The sequence below is a fragment of the Schistocerca americana genome, chromosome X (genome assembly GCF_021461395.2).
Source record: "Schistocerca americana isolate TAMUIC-IGC-003095 chromosome X, iqSchAmer2.1, whole genome shotgun sequence".
Taxonomy (NCBI): domain Eukaryota; kingdom Metazoa; phylum Arthropoda; class Insecta; order Orthoptera; family Acrididae; genus Schistocerca; species Schistocerca americana.
The window spans coordinates 641,927,032-641,953,377 of NC_060130.1; the positions used below are offsets into that span (position 1 = coordinate 641,927,032).

General features: G+C 40.4%; 1 protein-coding gene across 7 annotated transcripts in view; it reads right to left on the reverse strand.

Annotated features, from left to right (window-relative positions):
* The window catches only part of LOC124556725 (neuropathy target esterase sws), a 220,050-nt gene that overhangs the window by 57,799 nt on the left and 135,905 nt on the right, over positions 1 to 26,346 (reverse strand). For all 7 annotated transcript variants that reach the window (XR_006968668.1, XR_006968667.1, XM_047130723.1 and 4 more), the window contains exons 17-20: positions 25,985 to 26,217; positions 25,419 to 25,601; positions 22,516 to 22,671; positions 13,275 to 13,394 (exon numbers count right to left, since the gene is read on the reverse strand). Coding sequence is in view for 5 of the 7 variants with exons in the window: in XM_047130723.1 (XP_046986679.1) it covers positions 13,275 to 13,394; positions 22,516 to 22,671; positions 25,419 to 25,601; positions 25,985 to 26,217 (692 nt within the window). In the remaining 2 variants the exon portion in view is untranslated. The remainder of the gene's footprint in view (positions 1 to 13,274; positions 13,395 to 22,515; positions 22,672 to 25,418; positions 25,602 to 25,984; positions 26,218 to 26,346) is intronic.

Here is a 26,346-nt window from a genome sequence, read left to right on the forward strand (position 1 = left end):
GCTACACTCCATACGAATACTTTCAGAAATGACTTCCTGACACTTAAATCAATACTGGATGTTAACAAATTTCTCTTCTTCAGAAACGCTTTCCTTGCCATTGCCAGCCTACATTTTATATCCTCTCTACTTCGCCCATCATCAGTTATTTTGCTCCCCAAATAGCAAAACTCCTTTACTACTTTAAGTGCCTCATTTCCTAATCTAATTCCCTCAGCATCACCCGACTTAATTAGACTACATTCCATTATCCTTGTTTTGCTTTTGTTGATGTTCATCTTATATCCTCCTTTCAAGACACTGTCCATTCCATTCAACTGCTCTTCCAAGTCCTTTGCTGTCTCTGACAGAATTACAATGTCATCGGCGAACCTCAAAGTTTTTATTTCTTCTCCATGAATTTTAATACCTACCCCGAATTTTTCTTTTGTTTCCTTTACTGCTTGCTCAATATACAGATTAAACAACATCGGGGAGAGGCTACAACCCTGTCTTACTCCCTTCGCAACCACTGCTTCCCTTTCATGTCCCTCGACTCTCATAACTGCCATCTGGTTTCTGTACAAATTGTAAATAGCCTTTCGCTCCCTGTATTTTACCCCTGCCACCTTTAGAATTTGAAAGAGAGTATTCCAGTCAACATTGTCAAAAGCTTTCTCTAAGTCTACAAATGCTAGAAACGTAGGTTTGCCTTTCCTTAATCTTTCTTCTAAGATAAGTCGTAAGGTCAGTATTGCCTCACGTGTTCCAGTGTTTCTACGGAATCCAAACTGATCTTCCCCGAGGTTGGCTTCTACTAGTTTTTCCATTCGTCTGTAAAGAATTCGTGTTAGTATTTTGCAGCTGTGACTTATTAAGCTGATAGTTCGGTAATTTTCACATCTGTCAACACCTGCTTTCTTCGGGATTGGAATTATTATATTCTTCTTGAAGTCTGAGGGTATTTCGCCTGTTTCATACATCTTGCTCACCAGATGGTAGAGTTTTGTCAGGACTGGCTCTCCCACGGCCGTCAGTAGTTCCAATGGAATATTGTCTACTCCGGGGGCCTTGTTTCGACTCAGGTCTTTCAGTGCTCTGTCAAACTCTTCACGCAGTATCGTATCTCCCATTTCATCTTCATCTACATCCTCTTCCATTTCCATAATATTGTCCTCAAGTACATCGCCCTTGTATAGACCCTCTATATACTCCTTCCACCTTTCTGCTTTCCCTTCTTTGCTTAGAACTGGGTTTCCATCTGAGCTCTTGATATTCATACAAGTCGTTCTCTTATCTCCAAAGGTCTCTTTAATTTTCCTGTAGGCGGTATCTATCTTACCCCTAGTGAGATAGGCCTCTACATCCTTACATTTGTCCTCTAGCCATCCCTGCTTAGCCATTTTGCACTTCCTGTCGATCTCATTTTTGAGACGTTTGTATTCCTTTTTGCCTGTTTCACTTACTGTATTTTTATATTTTCTCCTTTCATCAATTAAATTCAATATTTCTTCTGTTACCCAAGGATTTCTACTAGCCCTCGTCTTTTTACCTACTTGATCCTCTGCTGCCTTCACTACTTCATCCCTCAAAGCTACCCATTCTTCTTCTACTGTATTTATTTGCCCCATTCCTGTCAATTGCTCTCTTATGCTCTCCCTGAATCTCTGTACAACCTCTGGTTCTTTCAGTTTATCCAGGTCCCATCTCCTTAAATTCCCACCTTTTTGCAGTTTCTTCAGTTTTAATCTACAGGTCATAACCAATAGATTGTGGTCAGAGTCCACATCTGCACCTGGAAATGTCTTACAATTTAAAACCTGGTTCCTAAATCTCTGTCTTACCATTATATAATCTATCTGATACCTTTTAGTATCTCCAGGGTTCTTCCATGTATACAACCTTCTTTCATGATTCTTAAACCAAGTGTTAGTTATGATTAAGTTATGCTCTGTGCAAAATTCTACCAGGCGGCTTCCTCTTTCATTTCTGTCCCCCAATCCATATTCACCTACTATGTTTCCTTCTCTCCCTTTTCCTACACTCGAATTCCAGTCACCCATGACTATTAAATTTTCGTCTCCCTTCACAATCTGAATAATTTCTTTTATTTCATCATACATTCCTTCAATTTCTTCGTCATCTGCAGAGCTAGTTGGCATATAAACTTGTACTACTGTAGTAGGTGTGGGCTTCGTATCTATCTTGGCCACAATAATGCGTTCACTATGCTGTTTGTAGTAGCTTACCCGCATTCCTATTTTCCTATTCATTATTAAACCTACTCCTGCATTACCCCTATTTGATTTTGTGTTTATAACCCTGTAGTCACCTGACCAGAAGTCTTGTTCCTCCTGCCACCGAACTTCACTAATTCCCACTATATCTAGCTTCAGTCTATCCATTTCCCTTTTTAAATTTTCTAACCTACCTGCCCGATTAAGGGATCTGACATTCCACGCTCCGATCCGTAGAACGCCAGTTTTCTTTCTCTTGATAACGACATCCTCTTGAGTAGTCCCCGCCCGGAGATCCGAATGGGGGACTATTTTACCTCCGGAATATTTTACCCAAGAGGACGCCATCATCATGTAATCATACAGTAAAGCTGCATGCCCTCGGGAAAAATTACGGCTGTAGTTTCCCCTTGCTTTCAGCCGTTCGCAGTACCAGCACAGCAAGGCCGTTTTGGTTATTGTTACAAGGCCAGATCAGTCAATCATCCAGACTGTTGCCCTTGCAACTACTGAAAAGGCTGCTGCCCCTCTTCAGGAACCACACGTTTGTCTGGCCTCTCAACAGATACCCCTCCGTTGTGGTTGCACCTACGGTACGGCTATCTGTATCGCTGAGGCACGCAAGCCTCCCCACCAACGGCAAGGTCCATGGTTCATGGGGGGAGGTACTGAGTATTGTGAAACGTTAATTATCTTGCTTTCCAATGTGTATACTTTGGTGTAGTCCGTATCATCGCCACAATTGTTCACTGCATCATCATCTGAAAAATCTAGGTCATCTTTTTGAAAGTCACCTGTTAAGCACATTTGTCTTCAGTCATCAGTCGAACCCCACACTTTGCTCAGTTAATACAGCTGAATCTGTGTGGCAGAAGCATGGCTCTGCAAATATTCACAAAAACAAAGAAATACACATGTTGTTCTACAATTTTGGCTCCATCTAATGATCAGTTTAGAATTACAATCTCCACTGATTATCCCAGGCAAGACAGAATTCTAAGAGAATGTAAAAGAATAAACAAGAATCCTAAGATGGTGCACCCATAAAATTGCAGGTGTCAAACTTTCAGGCAGTGCCAACAGTCAGTATTTTTACATACATCAAAATCAAAGACTTAAGTGTATTCAGCTACCATTCATTTTGCCCTGATATGAGGAGTCATTCACACCTCTCCCAAGAATAGTATTCCATTCCCTGATCAACATATGAAATATAATGCTCTGCCCATATGCCACTCCTGCTATTGACCACATGTGTCATAGGTCATATGCATACAAAGATCAGTGTAAGATCTGTTACATGTGCCTGTAAAAAACTTACTATTGCAGTCCTATGACTTGTACACCCTGTTGTATAGGAGACGGAGCATTCATTCCAAGTTTGAAGTCTATTACGACAACTGCAGGGCTTTTATTTGGCCATGACCACTAACCAGTTGACCTTTCAAATGAACGGCCACTGCCAAACTTCAACCAATGTCAGGTTTGACCACCCAGCACAAATGGTGCTCAACACAACATGGCTACTTCACAAACAGTGTGATTAGCTTGTCTGGATTGTACATCTAAGGATTTTCCCTCCAACAGCGTGTCAGCAGTTCCACAGTCTTTTTGGCTCTCAATCTTTGCTAGTCCCTGTCCTACAGTTACTTATGCCCCCCTCCCCATCACTTCCTCCTTGCCCCCCTCATATCTTCACCTATCTCCCACTGTAATTATATTTGTAGGTTATGAAGATTCGTCATTATTTCCTTTGCTCTCTGCCTCCATTTCCTTCATCCTGCTTTCCATGCCCCACTTGTGTGTACCCTTATACACCTTGTGTAACTGCCCCTGTTTGCTCCTTGATGAGTGTAAGGATTCAAATTAGGCACAGCTCACCCTTTCCTTAAGAATCTGAATATAGTAGTATCCCATAAGGTATTTATGAAGTCCTTGATTAACTTGGTCTGCAGTTACCAGTTTATCAGAGGAAGTTGTCAATCTCTGCAACACATTGAAATCCTATCAAAATCTGACTGAATATTCATGCAGCTTCTCTCAGATAGTACTTCATTATAGACAACTGCATCATCTGCAAAAAGCCTGATTTTACTATTAATATTGTCTGCAAGGTCATTCATACACAACAGGAACAGCAAGGGTCCCAACACATTTCCCTGGGGTACAACCGAAGTTACTTCTACATCTGACAATGACTTTCCATCTAAGATAACACACTGTATCCGCCCTACCAAAAGTCCTAAATCCAGTCACAAATGTCACTTGATACCCCATATGATTGTACTTTTGACAATAGGTGTAGGTGCGATACCGAGTTAAATGCTTTTGGAAATCAAGAAACACTGCATTTATCTAGTTGCCTTGATCCAAAGCTTTCAGTATGTCATCTGAGAAAAGTGCGAGTTGGGTTTCACATGGTCAGTGTTTTTGAAATCCATGCTGGTTGGCATTGAGGAGTCATTCTGTTCAAGATACCTCATTATGTTTGAGCTCAAAATATGTTCTAAGAGTCTACAACAAATCGAGGCAAAGGATATTGGACGGTAGTATTGTGGATCACTTCTACTACCCTTCTTGTAGACAGGTGTGAACTGTGCCTTTTTCCAAGATTTGGGCATTGCTTTTTGTTCGAAGTATATACAATAGATTACAGTTAGAAGAGGGACTAACTCAGCTGCAAATTCAGTATAGAATCTGACAGTGATTCCATGGGGTCCTGCAATTTGTTCAATTTTAACGATTTCATCTGTTTCTTAACACCACTGACACTAATACTTATTTCATTCATCTTTTCAGTGTTATGAGGATTAAATTGGGGCAATTCTCCAGGGTTTTCCTTTGTAAAGGAACATTTGAAAATGGAGTTAAGCATTTCATCTTTTGTTTTGCTACCCTCAATTTTAGTTCCTGTCTTATTTGCTAGGGACTGGACACTAACTTTGGTGCCACTGACAGCCTTTACATACAACCAGAAGTTCTTTGAATTTTGTGAAATGTCATTTGATGATATTGTGCTACAATAGTCATTGATAGTCTCATGCGTTGCTCTCTTGACAACCAAATGTGTTTCAGTCAGCATCTCTCTATCTATAGCCCTACACTTTGTTTTACACCTATTATGCAGTAACCTCTGCTTCCTTAGAAAAAATTTTTTCAGTGACTGTATACCATGGAGGTTCCCTCCAATTATGAAATGTTCTACTGGGTACATATCAATCCAGTGCATGGTTAACTAGTCTCTTAAACTTGACCCAGAGTTCCTCTACTGACCTGTGCTGAAAGTTTCAAGTTTCACACTGAGATATGACATTACTGATTTTTTATCTAGTTTACTGAACATATATATCTTTCTGCTTGTTTTGGTTGTCCTTTGTACTTCGGTAACCATTGTAGCCACAACCACATCAGTCACTGATACCAGTTTCAATGTGGACATCCTCATTGGCATTAGATCCAATATACGTATTTCCCTCATGACTAGGTTTCCTAACTATCTGTTCTAAGTAGTTTTCAGAGAATGCATTCCGTAAAGTTCCACAGGATGTCTTATCACACCGACCACTAACAAAACTGTAATTTTCCGAATTAATTGTTGGATGATTATAGATGATAAGCACTAAGCACATAGTAGCAAAAAGAAGAGGCAGGAATCCAAAGCCATCCTGTATGGTGGGTTACACTTAAGAAAGTTGGGTGTTGTTTTGTCTGTCCAATGTCTATCAGGGCATTTCAGCACTGAACTCTGAAATGTCAGAGGAATTCAGTTCCCAAGAAGCTGATAGTGCTAGTAAATTCCTGCATATGTAATAACAAAACAATGAGTGAATGCCTCACACTTCTCAGTTTATGGTAATCATCTGTGGTGATCTGGCAGAGAGACAGAATCTCATATGCCAACTCAGTGGATTAGGACTCAACAGCTTATTTAGCAGAAAGCATCTTGCCAAAACAATTCTAAACACAAGCTTGAATAAGACAGAAACAATGACAATAATCAGAATGCTCTCAAAGTTATAAGAAGCTAACTGAAGAAGGTATCCAAATATATATAACTAAAATTGAGGGTAGCAAAACAAAAGATGAAATGCTTAACTCCATTTTCAAATGTTCCTTTACAAAGGAACAGGGACAGGTATACACACACACACACACACACACACACACACACACACACACACACACATATCCATCCGCACATATACAGACACAAGCAGTGGAATGTTTCCCTCTATTATACCTACTTCAGTTAGCTTCTTATAACTTTGAGAGTATTCTAATTACTGTTATTGTTTCTGTCTTCTTCAAGCTTTTGTTAGAATTGTTTTGGCAAGATGCTTTCTGCTAAATAGCTGTTGAGTCCTAATCCACTGAGTTGGCATATGTCTGCTTGTGTCTGTATATGCGTGTGTGTGTGTGTGTGTGTGTGTGTGTGTGTGTGTGTGTGTGTGTACGCGTGCGCGCGTGTATACCTGTCCCTTTTTCCCCCCCAAGGTAAGTCTTTCCGCTCCCGGGATTGGAATGACTCCTTACCCTCTCCCTTAAAACCCACATCCTTTCGTCTTTCCCTCTACTTCCCTCTTTCCTGATGAAGCAACCGTGGGTTGCGAAAGCTTGAAATTTGTGTGTGTGTTTGTGTGGAATAGCATCATGCATAATACAAAGTACAAAAATTTACTGAACAAAAGAGAAAACTGTATCATAAAAGCTCCCCAGAATACATCATTGTGCATAATATTTACTTTATGCTTCATTATTCAATACGTAAGTCTGTGAATAAAAAGTAAATCAGTTTCTGGGAGTTCAGAACTTTTACAACTCATTTTTCTTCTTTTTAACAGGGCTTTAAATAAACTCCACAGTAAAAGTACTCAGGCATGCAAAAATATTCATCTTCTTCAGTAGCACTACAGCCCTTGGTGAGCCTTGGCTTCTTCAACAATCTTCCTCCACATTTCTCGGTTATTTGCTGCTCTTTTCCACCCCTGGACTCCCATACTGGTGATAGCCATTGTTACCTCATCAATCCATCTTCTTCTAGGTCTCCCTTTTCGTCTAGCTGAATGGATCACACCTTTCATCATTTTCTTTGGAATTCTATCCGCTGCCATTTGCTCCAAGTGTCCTAGCCATCATATTCGCTGTGATTTCACAAATTTTGCTCTGATTTCACAAATTTTACTATGTCTCTGCCTTGTATTAACTCTCGTAATTCGGCATTGGAGCGTATTCTCCAGCCTTCTTCCTCCCTTATTGGCCCATAGATTTTGCATAGTATTTTCTCCTCAATGGTTCTTAGTGCATTTTTATTGTGATCTGTCAATGTCCATACCTCTGACCTGTATGTGATAAATGGGTGGACTAGGGAATTATATTTTAGCAGTTTTGTTTTTCTTGTAACAAGGCTATTTTTGAAAAGTTGCATATTTGCAAGGTAATTCTTTCCCTTATAGCCTTTCCAATACTTTTATCATTCGTTATTAGGGCTACCAAATAGTTAAAAGAGGACATTCCTTTGAAGCATTTCCCATTGATGTTTAGGTTTTTAGGGGTTCTTCTGGCCTCAGATTGTGACATTACCATGTATTTTATTTTGTTTTGTTTTCATTTACTATGAGGCCAATTTTTAAGGCTTCTGTTTCCCTTGCCCAGTATGTTTCTAGGAGTGTATTGGTATTTTTCTTCCTACTATAGCAATGTCATCAGCGTATGCACATATCTGGCTAGTTTTCATAAATATGGTGACTGTTATGTTGATTTTATTTACTACACTGTGCAGGGCTATATTGAATAGCACAGTGGAGAGACTATCACCTGCTAAGGACCTTTGCTTTTGTTCTTGTCTCTGTCACAGTCATTCTGATTAGTCTTATTAGTTTAGCACATATACCAACTTCTTTCAGTACTCTGTATAGTTCTTGCCGGTTTATGCTGTCAAAGGCTTGTTCGAAGTCGATGAATAGGAAATGCAGACCTATATCATATTCATAGAACTTTTCCATCATTTGTCTTATCACAAATATTTGATCAGTTGTCCTCTCTCTGCTCGAAAGCCACACTGATATTCCCCAAGTATGCCTTCTGCACACTTCTGTATCCTTTCGTTTAATATGCTTGTGAAGATCTTATAAGCTGTGCTTAGGAGTGTTATACCTCTAATGTTTTCACATGCTGTTCTGTCCCCTTACTTATAAATGGGGATTATTATTCCAATTTTCCAATTATCTGGCACAGTTTTTGTTTCTCATATATATGATATTAATGTGTGCAGTTCCTTTATTACAGCCTCACCACTAGTTTTTATTAATTCAGCAAGTATGCTGTCTTCCCCAGGGGCTCGATTGTTTTTTGACTTGTGCACAGCCTGGGAGACCTCTTGTAGTGTTGGCTTTCTTGCCCCATTGGTTTCATTGTCTACTTCCAACTCCACTCTTTCCTCCTGTGTGGCTCTCTCTTCATCCTCTAGGCTGGTGCTTAGTGTAGCTTTGAAATACTCTGCCCATCTTCCCACTATCTGTTCTTCCTCCCTTATCATTTTCCCATCTTTACTGGAACAGGCCATTGTTTTTGGTTGGAATCATTTTTCCTGTAGCATTTTGCCTGTTGCATGATAGAACTTTCTTATTTCACTCTGTTCCTTTAATTCTTCTAGTTCTTGAAATTTTTTCTTATTCGACTCTCTTCTTTCTCTTGCACAGGCTGTTAGCTCTTCTCCTCGATTCTCTATATTGTTCCACATTATTTCTGGTTTCTCTCTGTAACACTTTTATTCTTGCCCTGTTCTTTTTCTCTATTTCTGACCTGCAATCTTCATCAAACCATTCCTGAGTTCTTCTATTCCTTCTTATGCCTGTTATTTCCTCTGCAGCATCCTTAATGGCTTTTTCAATCCTGTTCCACCTTTCGTCTACTCCTACTGCGGTCTCTTAATTGCTCAACTTTCTGCTTAGTGTTACTTGGTATTTTTTTACTTCATCAGGGATGTTCAGTTTGTCTGTATTCCATTTCATCATCTTTCCTATTCTATTACCATTTGTTAGTGACAGTTTCTCTCTCAAGACTGATTTTATCACAAAGTGGTCTGAATCACAGTTTGGTCCTCTGCAGCTCCAAACATCCATAGCTGATGTGGAGTGGCATACAATCACTAAAATATGGTCAATCTGATTGACTACTCCATTGGCTGCAGACTTCCAAGTAACCAGATAGATCTTTTTGTGTGGAAAGCAGGTACTTTTAATAATCATATTATTCCTTGCTGTGAATTGGCATAATAAGTCTCCATTCTCGTTGTTTTCTTCATGTAGTAAATATTTTCCAGAAACTCCATATGGGTGTTCATTCCTCCCTATTTTTGCATTAAAATCTCCTATTGCTAGCATCAGGTCATACTTAGGTACTGCGCAGCATACTTTTCCAAGCCAATTATATTCTTTTTCCTCTGTTGGTGCATGTGGATTAACTATTGATATATTCCTAAATTTCCCTCTTAGTCTTCTGAGTCTGCACATCCTTTCATTTATGGGTTCAAATTCTAGAAGGCTTTTCCTAACTTCCCCAGTTATTATAAACCCCGTTCCAAGTTGGCCTGTTCTTTCTTCTGGTCCACTATATACCAATGAATGCTCAGGTTTATCTATCATGCAAAAATATTACTACAAATTAATATGCGGGATAGAGGTTTTCTAAGGATGCAACAGTTCGTCGTCATCATCATGTGTGATATGGTTCACCACACTAGCCGATCATGTGAAAGCCTCTACATCTCTGCATAACTGCTGCAACCTACATCCATTTGAATCTGCTTACTGTAGTCAATCCCTGGTTTCCCTCTACTGCTTTTACCCTACACTTCTTTCCATCGCAAAATAATAATTCCTTCATGCCTCCGGTTGTGTCCTATCAACCAATCCCTTACTTTAGTCAAGATGTGCTATAAAAATCTTTTCTCTCCAATTTCATTCAGTATGCTTTCATTATTTGTTTGATCCATCCGTATCATCATCATCATCATCATCATCATCATCATCATCATCATCATCATCATTTTTCTGCAGTGACAGATTTCAAAAGCTTCCCTTCTCTTTTTCCTGAACTGTTTATCATGAATGATTCACTTTGATACAAGGCTATACTCCAGATACTTTCCGAAAAGACTTTCTAATACTTAAATTTATCTTCCATGGTAGCAAAATTATATTTTTCAGAAATTCTTTTGCATAGCAATAGAAATGCATGAAAATAGGAATAGAGGGAGGGAGATGGGGAGGGGGTGGGATGAGGAGCAGGAGGAGATTGAAATGAAACCATAAAGAGTTTCCGTTCTGTCTGGATGCTGGTGGATCAACTGGTGCTGCAAGGTAGCTGCTGCACCTGAGCGAGTGTTGGCTGTTCGATTTCCAGGCCGACTGCACTGCTCTGGATGATGACGTGGTGCTAGCAACTGTAGTATCACAGGCATTTTGTGTCTTGTGGTTGCCTGCATTTCGGTGGCATCTTCTGTACTTAAATAGGTAGGTTTGAACCAGTCAACAGACACTAACGTGTCTACCTTTCTAATGTGGAGAGTGGGTGTCCTTCCATTTCTTATCTTAACCATGTAAAGACAATGACAGGGAGGCTAAAGTGATCTGAGAAGTTTGCGATGTTGGAAGAAAATGTGTTTCATAGTTTCTAGGCCTTTAAAAACAAAATCAGCTTGTTTTCTATGAAGTGTTGTTCCACTCAATCGCATAGGCTCCATTTGTCTTTGGAGTACCATGGGGAAATTTTGAGTAGAGTGTGGGGGCTGAGATGTGGTTTGAAAAACACTCCTGGTGAATGTAGAAGTTCACCATAGACCAATGCTGATGGAGAGGCCTGCAAGTCTTCTTTTAAGGCACTCATTGCAGTATCGTCACTTTGTGCTGCTACCAGCTTGGTGAAACCCGCAGGTGTGGAAATGGTTTCCACTCTAGACAAAGGATTGGTGGTGACGTTTTTCAAACCAGAAACAACATCTTAGTAGTCCTGTCTCTTACCACAAAATGTTGTGATAGGTACACTGGCTGGTGTTGCTGGCAGATTTGCCTGCCAGGCATGAGATGCCTCTGTTCATGTTTTCCGTACAGAAACACAGTGATCTGCACCTACATGCTCTGTTGCCAGAATGACTCATGCTGGTCTGGTGAGGGCGAGGAGTGCACACTGCATCATCCATGAGATGCTATGCAATTTTGTAATTCGTGCACAACAGGGGCTGCGAACCGTCTTGTCAACTTGTCGAGATGTGAGGTGATATAGTCTGTCCTGTCCCTGCCAGACATCTCAGTAAAACTTGCTGAGTGCTGGCCTCAGATACTGTATCCAGTGTCTATGCCAGCTTGCTCGAGTTTGACTCTTGTGTTGCCAAGAGTAGGGTGCGCTGCATCTTGGCAACTGAAATCCATCTGAACTGTAGGAGTGGGTGAAAGAATTTCTGGTCCAGCCAGGGGTGTGGAGGCATTGCAAGAACTATGACGGCTTTCAGTCACCAATTTTATACCTCTCCAACAATTAAGCAAAGCATTACGTATTAGCGGGGGAAAGCCACCGAGTGAGCTTGACTTTTAGTAACTCACTTTGCAGACGCAGACGGGTTTGTGATGACATTACTAACCTCACTGGAAGAGTGCCAGTCCAACAGAGTCACCATGTGTACATATTTGGTGGAGTCTTGCATTATCCCAATGGTGAGTAAATGAATTTCTACATTTATGAACTGCAGTGGTGGACAGTCCATCCAATGGGCTGGTACTTAACGTGCCAAGTGGTTCACCTGCACTGTTGGTTTAGTATCAGAGGATGGTGGAGGATAATATGAATATTTGGACTTGTGACTGTGGGCAGGTACAAGAACGGTTACACTCGGGACACAGGTCAAGCTGGTGTTGGCCACAGACAGGTTGTCGTCTGGCTATGCCAGGTTGCCCAGAGACACGCTTTCCTGGCCACGTGACTGCAGCAACTCCTGTGATTGTACTGCAGGTAGCACTTTTGCTTCCAGTCATGTTCATAGTTGCTCCTGGTACTGCTCTCGCAGTGAGGTCACCTCTTTCATGTGCTGTCACTGCTGACTGCACAGTAGCTGCTGCTGGTGTTGTAGCTGTTGCTGATGTCATTACTATTGCCGGTGTCATAATTGTTGCTGCAGTAGTAGTTGTTGTTGTTGTTGTTGTTGTAACTATCCAGTGAAAATTTTGTTAGGGTCACCCCTTCATAGATAGTTAACACATGGCACCCTTCACTTACAGATAATACTTTTTACTGGTCTGTAGAAAAACAAGACAAATGACTACTATCATATATAATATTGTCACCCCACTGGGTAACAGGTGCCTAACAACTGCACACATTATTATGCAATATTGCAGTGCCTGTGTTACTCAGAATTATGATGCAACGTTCCTTTGGACATGTATACATGTCTGAAGGAACACAGGGTTGATGACATACGGAAGTTTTGGTCTGGCCATGAGTCATGCTCAGATAGCCAGGTGGCGACCGCTCACAATAAGCAGCATATCCAGGTTCGAGCCCCGGTCTGGCACAAATTTCATTGTCATCATTCCATTCTACAGCTGATGGTTATCCATATTCACAACTGTGGATACACTTAATTACAAGCGATCTACTGACAGCTGCTGCGCATGATCTTTCCAGCATTGGTCATTTGTGATGCTGCAAACAATAGGTGTGGAGTAACATGAAAGCTGAGGTTGATACAAGTACATTATTTGGGTTTGGAGAAGTTCACAGCAATTTATTATCTAAATTTTGACAGGTGCGTGTGCATAATTATTCATACTTTGCATAATTAGTTTGTACTTCATATAAAATTAAAATGACAGTTTGTTTCTCCTCCGTATTTATGGCAGATGGGAAACTGCAGAACCAGCTGGAGGAACAGCTATTCAGTATATGTGACACATCATTATAAATATTTGATGGGGCAGTAAACATTCTGCCTTTCTTGGGTCTAACATATGCAGTTTCCTATCTGTAACAAAGTCTCCTAATTAAGCAAATGCACGACCATACCTTAGACCAGTCTCGAGCTTTCTGCGTCATTGTAGTGACATCCCTCTCCATGCACCACAGAGCACCCATGAAGGCACCTATGCTAACACCTCCAACCATATCAATTGGAATGCCAGCTTCCTACATAGAAAAAAAAACACACATTGGAACTCAGAATTGCTTATAGTAGTAGTATTTTAGACAAAAACATGATCACCAAACTAAAACACCAGTGATAGAAGAATGGGTTTTAATAATTACTTTTTATAAAGTTTCTAATCAATTTACAATATTTATGACACATTATTCATGGCAAGCAAGACATCTTTAAAACTAGAATTCAGTCACACACACTTGCCTAAAAATTGATGAGTTGGACACCCTAAGTATGCCCTACAATCTTCTATCTAAAAATTTAGAAACAACTTGAGGCATCACCAAAACCTTAAAATAAATTCAAAGTTCATTTCATTATCAAGTATGACAGATGGCAGATCAGCCGGTAAACTAGTTGCAGCCCTCTTGTCATGATATAACATAAATTTAGTTCTGGCATAAAGAATTTTTTATGGCAGAAGTACCACACAGTGCTGGGAATATAATGTGACTGCCACTGCTCACAAATCTCTGGTGAAACCACTAGTGAGGTATCATATAAGTCACTGATGAATGCAGCAATACCCTCCACCTGTCTCACTAGTGAGGTCATCATCTTTGGCGGGAGGTGTTCCAAGGTTTGCCACGTGCCTCTGGAGGCAAATACAAAGGGGTATTACCAGTCTCAGGAGATCTAGTTCTTCCATGTAGGTGCTGAACCCATTTAATTTCCACTGTACAACTGACAATATCTTAGCAGTGAAGTCCTTCCGTACCATCTAGATAAGTGACCTGTGATTGTTACCTCAGGAGTTTAGGAACATTTTGATGATCCCTGATAAACATCTACAGCTATTCCACTAGTAACTGATCAGTTGCCTTTAGCATCTGATGACACCAAGTTATCAGATGTTTTACAACAAGCTGCATATGGATAATCTCTCATTTTTGACTGCTATAAGTGTAGTTTTGGACAGGGACACACAGTTTTTGGTTTTGCCTTGTTTACATGGATGAGTCTCCATATTAGTTTCATTTTGCTTTATTTGCTGAGAAGAAACACTGTACTTTTACCAATAGTGGAATGGAAGAGGAAAAGGGGGGGGGGGGAAGACAGAGAGTGGGAGAGAGACAGAGTTTGGTGGGGGGAGATAGAGGGGGGGAAGAGAGAGAGAGAGAGAGAGAGAGAGAGAGAGAGAGTATGGCTGTAAGGTAGGGGCAGGGAAAACAGCCTAAGAGATGGTACCAAGAGGGGAAAAATGAGCAGAGGAAAATATTGGGAGGGGGGGGGGAGACAGGAGAGTATGAAGAGGACTGGAAATGGTAAAAAAAAAGGGGGAGGGGACAGAATGGGAAATGTCAGAAGGATCATAGTAAGAAAACAGAAATGCAGAACAGGGCAGGTAGTATTGAAGGAACAAATGAAGACTTAGGTTTTGCCACTCAATAAAGAGGTCACAAGAAGCAGTACAAGCAAGAATTGTATAAGGATGGAATAGGAAACTGTCTGTGTCGTTTTCAAAGGAAAAACCCTAGCATTCGACTAAAGTGATTAAAAGTTATCACAGGAAAGCTGAGTCTCTATCACCAGACAGGGGTTTGAGAGACAGTCCACTTGAAAGTGAGTCCACTGTTTTAGCCAATGAGCAGCCTTGCTTCATAATATGAGAAGAGAGCAGCAGGAGTAATAAACGTGGATGAGAGAGGGATGCGGGGAAAGAGGAAAGTGAATATGGTGGGAAACACCACACAGCAGTGGTGATGTACATTGTTCCCAGTGAGGAATTCAATCTCTTCCCTACAACTGAGTGTGTGTGTGTGTGTGTGTGTGTGTGTGTGTGAGATCTGCCTGACAACTAGTTATCAGTTTACAGCAGGATTCCACTGACGAAGGATAAACCCCTTACTTTAGCTAAAATACATTGTCAAAAAAAGGAGGGAGAACTGATACTTATATAGCCATCACTGAAAGATAAAGTTATTCCAATGTGTGGACTGTTTGAAAAGCCCACACAGATATTTATATGGGAAAACTCAACACCCCTCCGCCCCCTCCCCACTCTGGCATCACCATTCTAAGGATGGGAGAAGAAACTTTGACAAGCAAACACAAATGCCAACAACTAAGACCATAGATTACTCCAGTCACAAATTTCTTATGGGAACAACGGAGGCATTCTCTGGAACGACAACTTCAGTGACACATACTGAAATCAAGATTTAGAGATTTCAATCAAATATAAATGAAATATTATATTGTCAGAATATATGACATGACAGTATAGCATTTAAGGCTTACTGACAGCTCTGAAGTGATAATTTAGTGCCAAACTTAAGATGCTCTTCCACAAATCACTGTATAACATGAGGGGGAGGGGGGGCAAATTTTCCATATTTTACTATTAAATTAGTTGTTAATAGTAGCAGTCCCAGATCTTATTCCAACAAAAGCTATAAACAGAACACATACATTCTTCTTTAAAAACTTATTATTAACAATATCTGTCACAATGTGAAATAAATGCATTTTTTCAATTCAAATAAGGAATGACTTTATCTCCAATGATATTCAATAGTCTTTGCACGGTTACGTATTCATTTTCTTCAGCATTGGCAATGTACATCCTTTTATTTCTATTATTATTATTATTATTATTATTATTATTATTAGATAAGGAAAGAATGTTCCTGTAATGAGACTGAAAATGAGTTTCTGTTGTAACACAACATAATGTATTTTTGGGTTTCACTCTGTGTTTTTTCTTTTCTTTGGGTCTCTTGTCATAGGATTGTGATACTGCTACTGTCCAGTCCTCAATAATGTCCATTGCTACCACTTCAAAAGAATGCTGGATTCTTTCTGAAGCACTTTCAAACTGGCACACATTCTAAGTGTTTTCAATCAATATATCTTAGAATTTTTTCATAAATGCCGAAGTAGTGCCCACACTTACCGAGTGACCCCTAACTGGAACACGTATAGTTATGTTTTTCCATTCTTTACCCTCCGCATGAATCTGATAGATGTATAATGGTCTTAATATGGTTTGGATCCTGGAGCTTAGTAATTACAAAATCATATAAAAGGAACAAACAGAATTTGATTTTTTTTTCTGCACCTTCTATAAAACAATGAAATTTACTTGACTGGTTATTGTGAAAGGGAAAATTAAGTACATAGATCTGTGCAGTAATGTTTGGTTTAGGCAGAAGCAATTTCTGTGCATAATGAAACTTGAGCATGTTTCTGTGCCTATGGAGTATTGCTTCAGTTGTGCATCGGAATTACTGATTTCCTGTTCAGAAGGTTACAATACATAGTAATCAATGTAAAATTGAGTAAAATGTAAGTGATATCTGGCATTCCTCAAGGAAGTGTAGTACGTCCTCTGCTGTTCCTAATCCATATAAATGATTGAGAAGACAATCTGAGCAGCCCTTTTAGAAAGTTTGCAGATTATGATGTCATTTACCATCTAGTCTAGTCATCAGATATCAAAACCAACTGCAAAATGACTTAGGCATGATATCTCTATGGTGCAAAATGTGGCAATTGTCTCTGAGTAAGGAAAAGTGTGAGGTTATCCACATTAGTGCAATAAGAAATTAGTTAAATTTTGGTTACACAGTAAATCACAAATTTAAAGGTTGACAATTCAGCTAAACATCTAGGATTTACAATCATGAAAACTTAAATAGGAACAATTACATAAATAATGTTGTGGGAAAGGCAAACCAAGGATTGCATTTTACTGGCGGAAAACTTAGAATATGCAACAGATCTATTAAAGAGACTGCCTACATTACACTTGTCTGTCCTCTACAAGAATAGTGCTGTGCTGTATGGGACCCCATCGGATAGGATTGATGAAGGACACTATAGAAGTCCAAAGAAGGGCAGCTTGTTTTGTATTAGCATGAAATAGGAGAGTGAGTGTCATGGATATGATAAGCGAGTTGAGATGGCAATCATCAAAACAAAGGCATTTTTCAATGAGGTGAGATCTTGTCATGAAATTTCAATCACCAATTTTCTCTCTGAGCATGAAAATATTTTATTGTCACCAACCTACATAATAGGGAGAAATGATCATGATAATAAAATAAGATAAATCTGAGCTCATACAAAAAGATTTAAGTGTTCATTTTCCCCTCGTACTGTTAGAGAGGAATAGTCTGAAGGTAGTTCACAGAACACTCTGCCTGGCACTTAAGTGTGAATTGCAGAGTAGTCATCTAGATGTGGATATGTAGATGAAGTTTGGCTGACTGCATACACTTTTCCTTTCTCTCTCTCTCTCTCTCTCTCTCTCTCTCTCTTTTTTAATTACTATTGAGTTGAGTCTCTATGGGCTGCATGGTAACAACCAACTTCATTCTAGAGTCTAGTGTCCAGGTCTTGTTCTTGTTCCATCTTTGACTTCCTGCCAGTATCTTCTGAGCCCACCAAGAAGTGCCTGTTTATGCTCTTCGGATAATGGTCCTCTCATCTTTTGGATGTTGATGCCATTTTAAAATCTTGGTAGTCGTTCACCAATCTTCTAAATTTGTTCCTGTCAGGAATTTCTCTCTCTAAAGATACCAATCTGCCTAAGATCTTTTTTCACATTCTTCAAACCATCTTGGCCTTGTTTTCTTAGATTGGATGAAACTCCATATTCTTTTTGTTAGTCAATCACTGTCCACCCTCATGAGATGACTGTAAAATAACAATTGTCTCTTCTTAATGGATGCTGTGATAGGTTTTGGATGCATATATGTGTTTTACAACTGTATTATAATATTGGAACTTGATGTCAATGGAGTCATGTGCCTTCTGAAAATCAACAAACATGACCACGTAGTTATTTCCTACAGTTTTCTGGTACCTGATGATGTTCTTCAGGTTAAAGATCTGTTCTGCGCAAGAACGGCCCTTTCGGAAACCAGTTTGATATTCCACAATCAGTTGGTCAAGATGACCTTCTATTCCAGGCTCATCCAAGAATTGCGCCCGGCGGGCGCGCCTGCGCCCCGTGGGTGCAAGACAGTGTAGTTCAGCACCCCGTCCGTGACCGTGTGTCCCTAGTGTCGCCATAGGAACGAGAGAGAGAGAGAGAGAGAGAGAGAGAGAGAGAGAGAGAGAGAGAGAGCTGCAGAGCAAGTGAGACCGCACAGCGCTGCTCTGCGCTGGACTGCCCCGCGGTCAGATCTAACCTAAACAAAATATTCTATCTTAGAATTAATTTTATGTAAGGGATACAGAGTCTCATTCTTACTGTTGGTAGTTACAAGTAAGTATTTTTTGTTATATTTCGTGCTACAATTTTTGTAACTCTTTTCAGAGTTTAGAAATCGGATCCTTAGTTTGTTGTTTTGTACGTAATAATTTTAACTAAACAAGTTTGAAAACTTATTAAAATAGAATTAAGGTTATAAAGCTCTTTAATTCTTACAGTTAACATTGTTAAAGAAGACAAGTAACATTTTACTCGTTTCTCTTTTTCGAGGAAACAATTTTGTCTAAGTCTGGTACAATATTCCGTAAGACTGCTAACCTAAAAGAATTGGTCAATTTTTTATCGCCAAGGAATGAACGGTTCTTAGTTTTAGGGAGCTTTAAAAGAGAGAAAAAGCGCTCACAAATATACGTGGCACCAAACATTGAGAGAACTTTGGCCGCGTGCTTGTGCAAAAGAGACAGCTGTGGAAGACAGCTGTAAAAGTCATCCAGAGTTTTACACATAAGAAAGCGGTCCTTTAAGCGGATATGGCACTGTAGGTCAATCAACTCTAGTTAAAGCACTTGTAAGACGTCCTCTGCCCGATAGGAAAATGGGCGAACAAATATATCTATTGGCTGGCGTTCGGGTGGTCCGCACGGCCAGCTAAGCGGCACGACTCGGCCACTACAGCAACATACGAATTCGCCCGGGGCGCTGGCCGTGAGTGATCGTGGGCGCTAGCACCCCAGGGGCACAGTTTGGATGAGCCTGTTCTATTCTGTTCTGTATTGCTTTGGAGAGAATCTTATATGGAACGGATACTAATGAGATGCCCCTATAGTTATTGACATTCTTTTTATCACTTTTTTTTGTGTACAGGATGGATTAAAGCTGACTGCCATTCAGTTGGTATCATCCTTTAGTTTAGTATTGTGTAACTTTCATTAGTTTGTATTCTTCACATACTTCTTTATGAGGATCATTTGCATTGACACTCAGTATAACTTCACATTCCTGGCAGAAATAACAAGTCTCAGTTTTCGAAATGTTGGCTGACTGACTTATTTAATTTATTTATTGGGGGGTGGGGGCGGGGGTGGGGTGTTGAAGAGACCAAACAACAAGGTCATCAGTCCCACGATCCAAGAGTGTAGATATCCACCAAGAACATTTTCTGAGCTTTTCAGGAGATTCATAACAGTATAAGGAAGAGGGCTAACACCGTCATGGACATCTTTTGCACTTTCAATAATAAAACAAAAGATGAAGCAAATAGGGAAGTCAGCAGTTGGGTGTTCCTGTGGCTCTGCATGCAACAGGAAATGTTCCACCTGCAGCTGTTGCACCTCTGGTCCATTATAGTCAAGAGCGCCCACTGTTTAACAGAGTGCAACACGCAAAATAGAAAACCGAAAGTGGCATAAAAGAGGCAAACCAAACCTAAAAGTGATTAAGCAGAATAAAAGAGAGAGGAAAGAGAAGCCTGGCTCTAGGAAGTAGGATCAAGGAACCCCAAGACCTAGCAGACAGCAGGAGATACCCCATTCCCAATCACCCTGCCCCTTCTCCGGAGATAGGTTAACACCTTATAAATGAGAAGGAAAACCACTTTCATGGAGAAAACTGAGAACCTCGTAAACCATCTGGGAGTCGTCTGCCAATTTTAAAGGCAGTATGTCCAGAAGCCCATACTCAGCATGGAGGGGGCATTCCACAAAGAAATGAGCTATTGTCTGTAAGGCACCACAACAACAATGTGAGAGTCTCTCAGTAAACAAAATAAAAACATGTGATAACCTGGTATGATTGATATGGAGACATCACAGGACCATGGATTTCTTCCACGAGAAGCAGAAGGAAGAGCCCTACGCTACAGTAGCGTCCTTGATTGTGCAGAGGATACTAGATGGGCAAGCAGCCCAGCAGATGTTCTATTTCCGAGTGAGCAGAGATATTATGTGCACCCAAAAATCCACATCTGGGATCAGCAAAGCAAACAAGGAGCAAGTAAGGCCTCAAAAACCCCCAGTCATGCGGGGTAAATAAAATTTAGTGATGCTAAGCTGCGTCGTATGCCTCATGCAGGTCAAAAATGACTGTGATAAGGTGTTGGCATTTAGAAAAAGCCTGTCGGACTGTTGCTTCCAACCTAAGCAGATGGTCAGTTCTGTATAGTCCATCCCAGAAACCAAACGGATTGGGGGGGGGGAGGGGGGGGTAGTTGGCTCTGTGAAGTGCCCAAAGTGGCAGTTGATCTGTCTGGTGGTGACAAGGAAACAAAAGGATCACCAGGAAGTGGTCACTGTCACAAAGGTCATTCTGTTGTGACCAATATAGCAAAGCCACTAGATTAGGGAAGAAACTGTTATATTGACAGCTGAAAAGGTGTCATGGGTGGATATGAGTGGGGGAGGGGGGGGAGGGGGGAGGGGGGGGGAGAGGAGGGGGGAGGGGGGGGGAGGAGGAGGTTAGCATTTATTGTTCCATCAACACAGAGATCATTAGAGACAGAGCACAAGCTCAGTTTAGGGAAGGTTGGAGGAGGAAAGGGGTCATGCCCTTTTAAAGGAACCATCCTGGCATTTGTCTAACACGATTTAGGATATCACAGGTTGGCAATGAAGTGGGTAGGAGAACCTTCATTGAGGCGGCATAGATCATGGTCTGTGAGAAGCTAGTCAATTAAAAGGCCCCTACCAGATGAGGCTGTACTCCCCCACAGGGAGTGGTGTGCACTGAAGTCCCCAAGGAGGAGAAAAGAGAGGGAAAGTTGTTGGATTAATGTGCTCCATTCAACGTAAATAAGTGGCCTGCTTGGAGGTAGGTAAACATTACAGATAGTAATCATTGAGGCTGTCTACACCTGCACTGCTATTGCCTCCAATGAGGTAGGAAGGGGAATCCATTCAGTTACAACATCTGTACGGAAAAAAGTAGAGACCAGAGACCATTCCAGATGTCCTCTCGGGACGAGCATGGTTCCAACAGAATGCACAATAACCACGGAATGTTGGAGAATGGTCATGAGTGAAGTGTGTTTCTTGGAGAGCAATGCAAACTCCAGAAAAGGGGAAATAAGATATATAGTTCTGGCAGGTGACAGTAGCAGCCATTACAATTCCACTGAATGATCATACGACTGGTGGCCAGGTTACATGTGAAGGTGCCAGGAGTTCCGAGCATGCCACAGGATCACTGCCTGTCACCTGTGGGGATGGAACTACATCCACAAACATCGACACAGAATCTGACTGCATGTTGCAGGGTGCGGGTGGATATCTGGTGCCTCTGGGGCCACCAGAGGATCCTTGTCCCAATTCTTCTTCTTCTTCTTTTTTCATAACCTTTGGTGGGCAAGGATCATCCCAGAGGCTATCTGAATTGAGGGCAGGGACTGATGAAGAGCAGTTCCTTCAGCCATTATTTGGCACTGGGCCTCTCATTCAGAGGTTACCGGGGAGAGGAACCCCAAGATGAAGCCCTCTCACTGGCAGATGCCAAAGAGAGAGAACACTTCTCTGGCCAAGTGCGGGAAGTGGTTCCCACAAAGGTACAGAGGGAACCAAGAGAATACACCTGACCATCTGGTACTTGTATTTTTTGCTTGCTATTTATTCTCTTCATAGGTCTGGGCTGGGGAGCTCAGCCCACCACAGGTTTACACTGTGCAGTTTTGTTTTCAGTTTGTGACTTGTGGATGCTAGTAATCTTTCATGTTTATACCTGACTGCATTCCTGCAAGCTTTGCAACTATTTATCAGTGATAGAAAGAATGTCAGAGATTAAAGCGGAAGTTTGGAATAAGCTTTTGTGCTAATGCAAATTTCAAAACATAACAGTATGGAAATTGGTCATATCTCAGAAATAGTCTTTTTTTCCCCAGCTGATTTGAATAGAAACCGTACTCTGACAATGTAACTACCTACATCTAAGTAGAATAAAGGAAATGAAATTGTTCATACCTCAATTGCTTTGACCATGCCTACATGTGCAGCTCCACGTGCACCACCACCTCCCAGAACAAGGCCTATTGAAGTACCGGTAAGCCACCGAGCCAAACGGGAGAAGTCTGACTGTGCATCTGGAACAGTCTGCAAGACTCTTTTATACAGTTCCTCCTGAAAAATAAAAAAAGTAGATATATATATATATATATATATATATATATAAATAGGAATCAGCTGAAATGACACGAAAATAGAAAAAATCAAAGCTCTGAGTTTTCAAAACAGGCCTTTTTTATTACGATCATCAGATCATCCTTAATATTTATTTTATGCACCTTAACAGCATGCCATTATGACAAAGAGGCTATGCAATCAGTTCTCTTACTATTCTTAAGTCTCTCCACGAGGAATCGTTCCAGCAAAACAGTGCTGTACCTTGAACATCTCTGATATCATGTCTAACTCCACACAGCCTTAATATAAAGAGAGGGCCACTAAGCTGCCAACACCATCACAGAGCTCGCGAGGACTGTGCTGTGTCACTGGAAAAAAATGTATGGGTGAAACTGGAGAGCCCTACAGAGCAAACACCTGAGAACCTTATTTGGGCAAATCAAGCTGTCAGGGACAGAGCATCACAGGAAACTCGGAAACCTCCGAGTTCATTGTATGATACCTAGTGAGCTATCTGTGAAATGGATGGTGAAATACTGTTTACTGAATACAGCAGGTTGTTGCTACATCACAGGAAATGATTGAAATTTTAAGCAATATTCCATAATGTTTATTATCTCATAATCTATTCGAAGTCCAAATTTCCATTTGGCAGTTTGATGTGTGCAAAAATTATGAGTAAGAATTTTCCTCAAAATGTTCCACTGTTAATGGTACTAATACATTTATAAGACTTGCGGTTATGAGGAGACTACAGAAAAAGTAACTTAACATTACTATGGTAGCCCAAGTAACTTTTATTGAATCCTGCACTGCACTCCAGAGTGTCAGAGATACATGACACTGGTTTTCAACACAAAATGGTTCAAACGGCTCTGAGCACTATGTGACTAAACTTCTGAGGTCATCAGTCCCCTAGAACTTAGAACTACTTAAACCTAACTAACCTAAGGACATCACACACATCCATGCCCGAGGCAGGATTCGAACCTGCAACCGTAGCAGCAGTGCAAATCGGGACTGAAGCGCCTAGAACCGCTCAGCCACAACGGCCGGCGTTTTCAACACAGTCACCACCTCTCCATAAGCAGTGGTAGAACAGTTTTACCAATTGTTCAGTTCCTCAACTACAGAAATCTGTTCCTTGGTCATGGAACCATCTGAGAGGCTATGTTAGAATGTTCTCATTGTTTTAAAATCTACAATTGCTACGAATCAGCTCCTCAACTGGTTGAACATTGTCATCTGCAATCAATGTCAATGGTATTCTTTCCTGATCAGCATCATCCATATTGTGACGCCTTGGTCAAATTTTTTCCACCATTTCACTACTGCTGGACTCAACATTGTATTTGGTCCATATATCACCAGAATTTCAGAATAAATCTGGTGCAATTTAGACTTTCCCCCCTTTGAATCCTACTGTCTGGTATACTTCAACTGTGGAGTATGTTTCCAGCTGCCATTCCATCTCACTCACACATTGTTATGCTCCTGTTATCTGTACCGCAGCAGAACTGTGTCTGAAGTAAATCCAGAAACTCTCTTCTGTCAATGCGCCACTTTTATAGCAATGATCATAGAGTGGGACAATGTGAAATTTACTTCTGAAACTCCCAACATAGTTCCGAGTTGGTGATTATAATAGCTAAAGTAATATGCATTAAAAATAGCACAATAGTGTGAGAGGCTAAAGAGAAGGTAGTTGGAAATCTATATTCCATATTAATTCATAACAAGTTAATGAACACAACTGCCTGAAGATATCCAGTTTTCTTACCGAGCACCACTGTTAGAGGTTGGGATTTAACTGGTTGAGCAATCTCGGCAGAAGATAAACTCAAAATTTGGAAAAAAAAAATTGTTTTAAGCTATAGTCACAAGTTTTTATGTTGCCTACTGGCTACTGGTTTCAGTACACAGTATCATCCTCAGAGCATCCCTGGCAAGCAGTCCTCATGCCCATTTCCCAACCAGGGCATAAGCAAAATAAAAAATTGTGATCATAGACTACTACAAATACTTTTTTTCTGATTCTGTTGGTTGCTGTCCCAAACCAGCAGTTTATTGGGAATATGTAAGACTCAAATTTGCTGTTTACAAGTAAGAAAATGTTCCAGTGCAACACAATGACGGCTCTTGGGAACATATATGAATGGGTGACACTGAATACAAACTTGTAAATAACAGAGGATGACATATGTTACACAGTCTTTTACATGGCAACAGGTGTGCAGATTTGCAAAAGCAAATTCTAGATAATGATGCATTAAATGAAGGAACAATAGACATCCAGGGATTTTGTAACATGTTTGTGTTTTCATAAAAAAAGGTATATGAAATGTAATTTCTGGATAACTGTCCAACATGTGAAGTAAGGACAGAAACTATGCTTCAAGGTCATTCACCTAGCGGACTGAGACACCATTTGTTGGCCTTCAATACTTTAGACAAGTGAGCCATTTGCTGGTACCAAATATCTTCATTTCTTTGTCATCCATTTTCAAGTCCAATATAAACATGCTGCACTAAAAATGTCCTCATAGCAGTCATTTATATTGTATGTTTATGTATGAAATCTGAAAAGTGAAGATCAATATGAAAGAAATGACAATAAATATCTGCAGGACCTTCTATCATAGAATTGATTCCCAAAATGCTCTTGTTCCTAGTAAATGGACATGCTTTTTATGGATATGAATTCAGAGACACAAAATACATAAAAAGATCACTCTGTTACTCACAAGTCTAGCATTTGTCCTTTCAGTAAAGAGACGTTTTTTGCAGAGAATGTGGTGGTGCGCCGATACCCAGTTTCTGTTGTTCAACCACGCCACTGTATTTTTTGGCTTTTTACTGCGATCACGATGCAGCAGAACAAGCTCCTTCTGTGTCCGTACTGCCAGGCGTTCTATTTCTTTTTCAATCTGAAATTGAAAGTATGAGAGTATATGTCAACACATAAACAATACAAAATAGTTTATATATAAAACGTAGCCCAGAGACAAAATAAAGGAATATTCACTCTCATATATATCACACAAATATAAGGTTAAATACGGTAACATACATTTGTAAGAGTACTATATATAATGGAAAAAGCAAAGGTAAAATCTCATTGTACAGTTGAGGGCCTGTAACTTCAACAAGCACATGACACAATACTGAGAAGCACCAGAAAGCTAGCAGTATTTACTGCTTGTCAACAACTCAGTGCCTCAAGTATATGGTAAGTTGTTACCTTTACTTGTTCCATTAAATATAGATCCTATGAACTGTGCGTATCTTCTTCACAATGAAAAATATTTACCTTTCCCACTGTTGGCTCCTTCTCTGCCAAACCAACTATAAGAATGCAGTCAGCCTGACGTACACAGCGTTGAGTCCATGGAGTAAACTGGAAGTCACACTGATAAAGTGTAATTTTGTGCTGGTCTTCCTGCTGAAGACACCAAGAAGTTAACCTGTAGTCATTCTTTGGATCCAAAATGGATGGACCCAGAGAATTCCGAATCACATCTGATGTCAGTCTTAAAGTAGGACCTGAAATATAAAAGGTCACACATATTTCAGTATCCTTGTATTTATTTGTGGTTAAGATGAAACAGGCTGTTCTTACCAGTAATGCTCATTTTATTTGTTTATTTTCATTCAATAGGGCTTCTGTGCCAT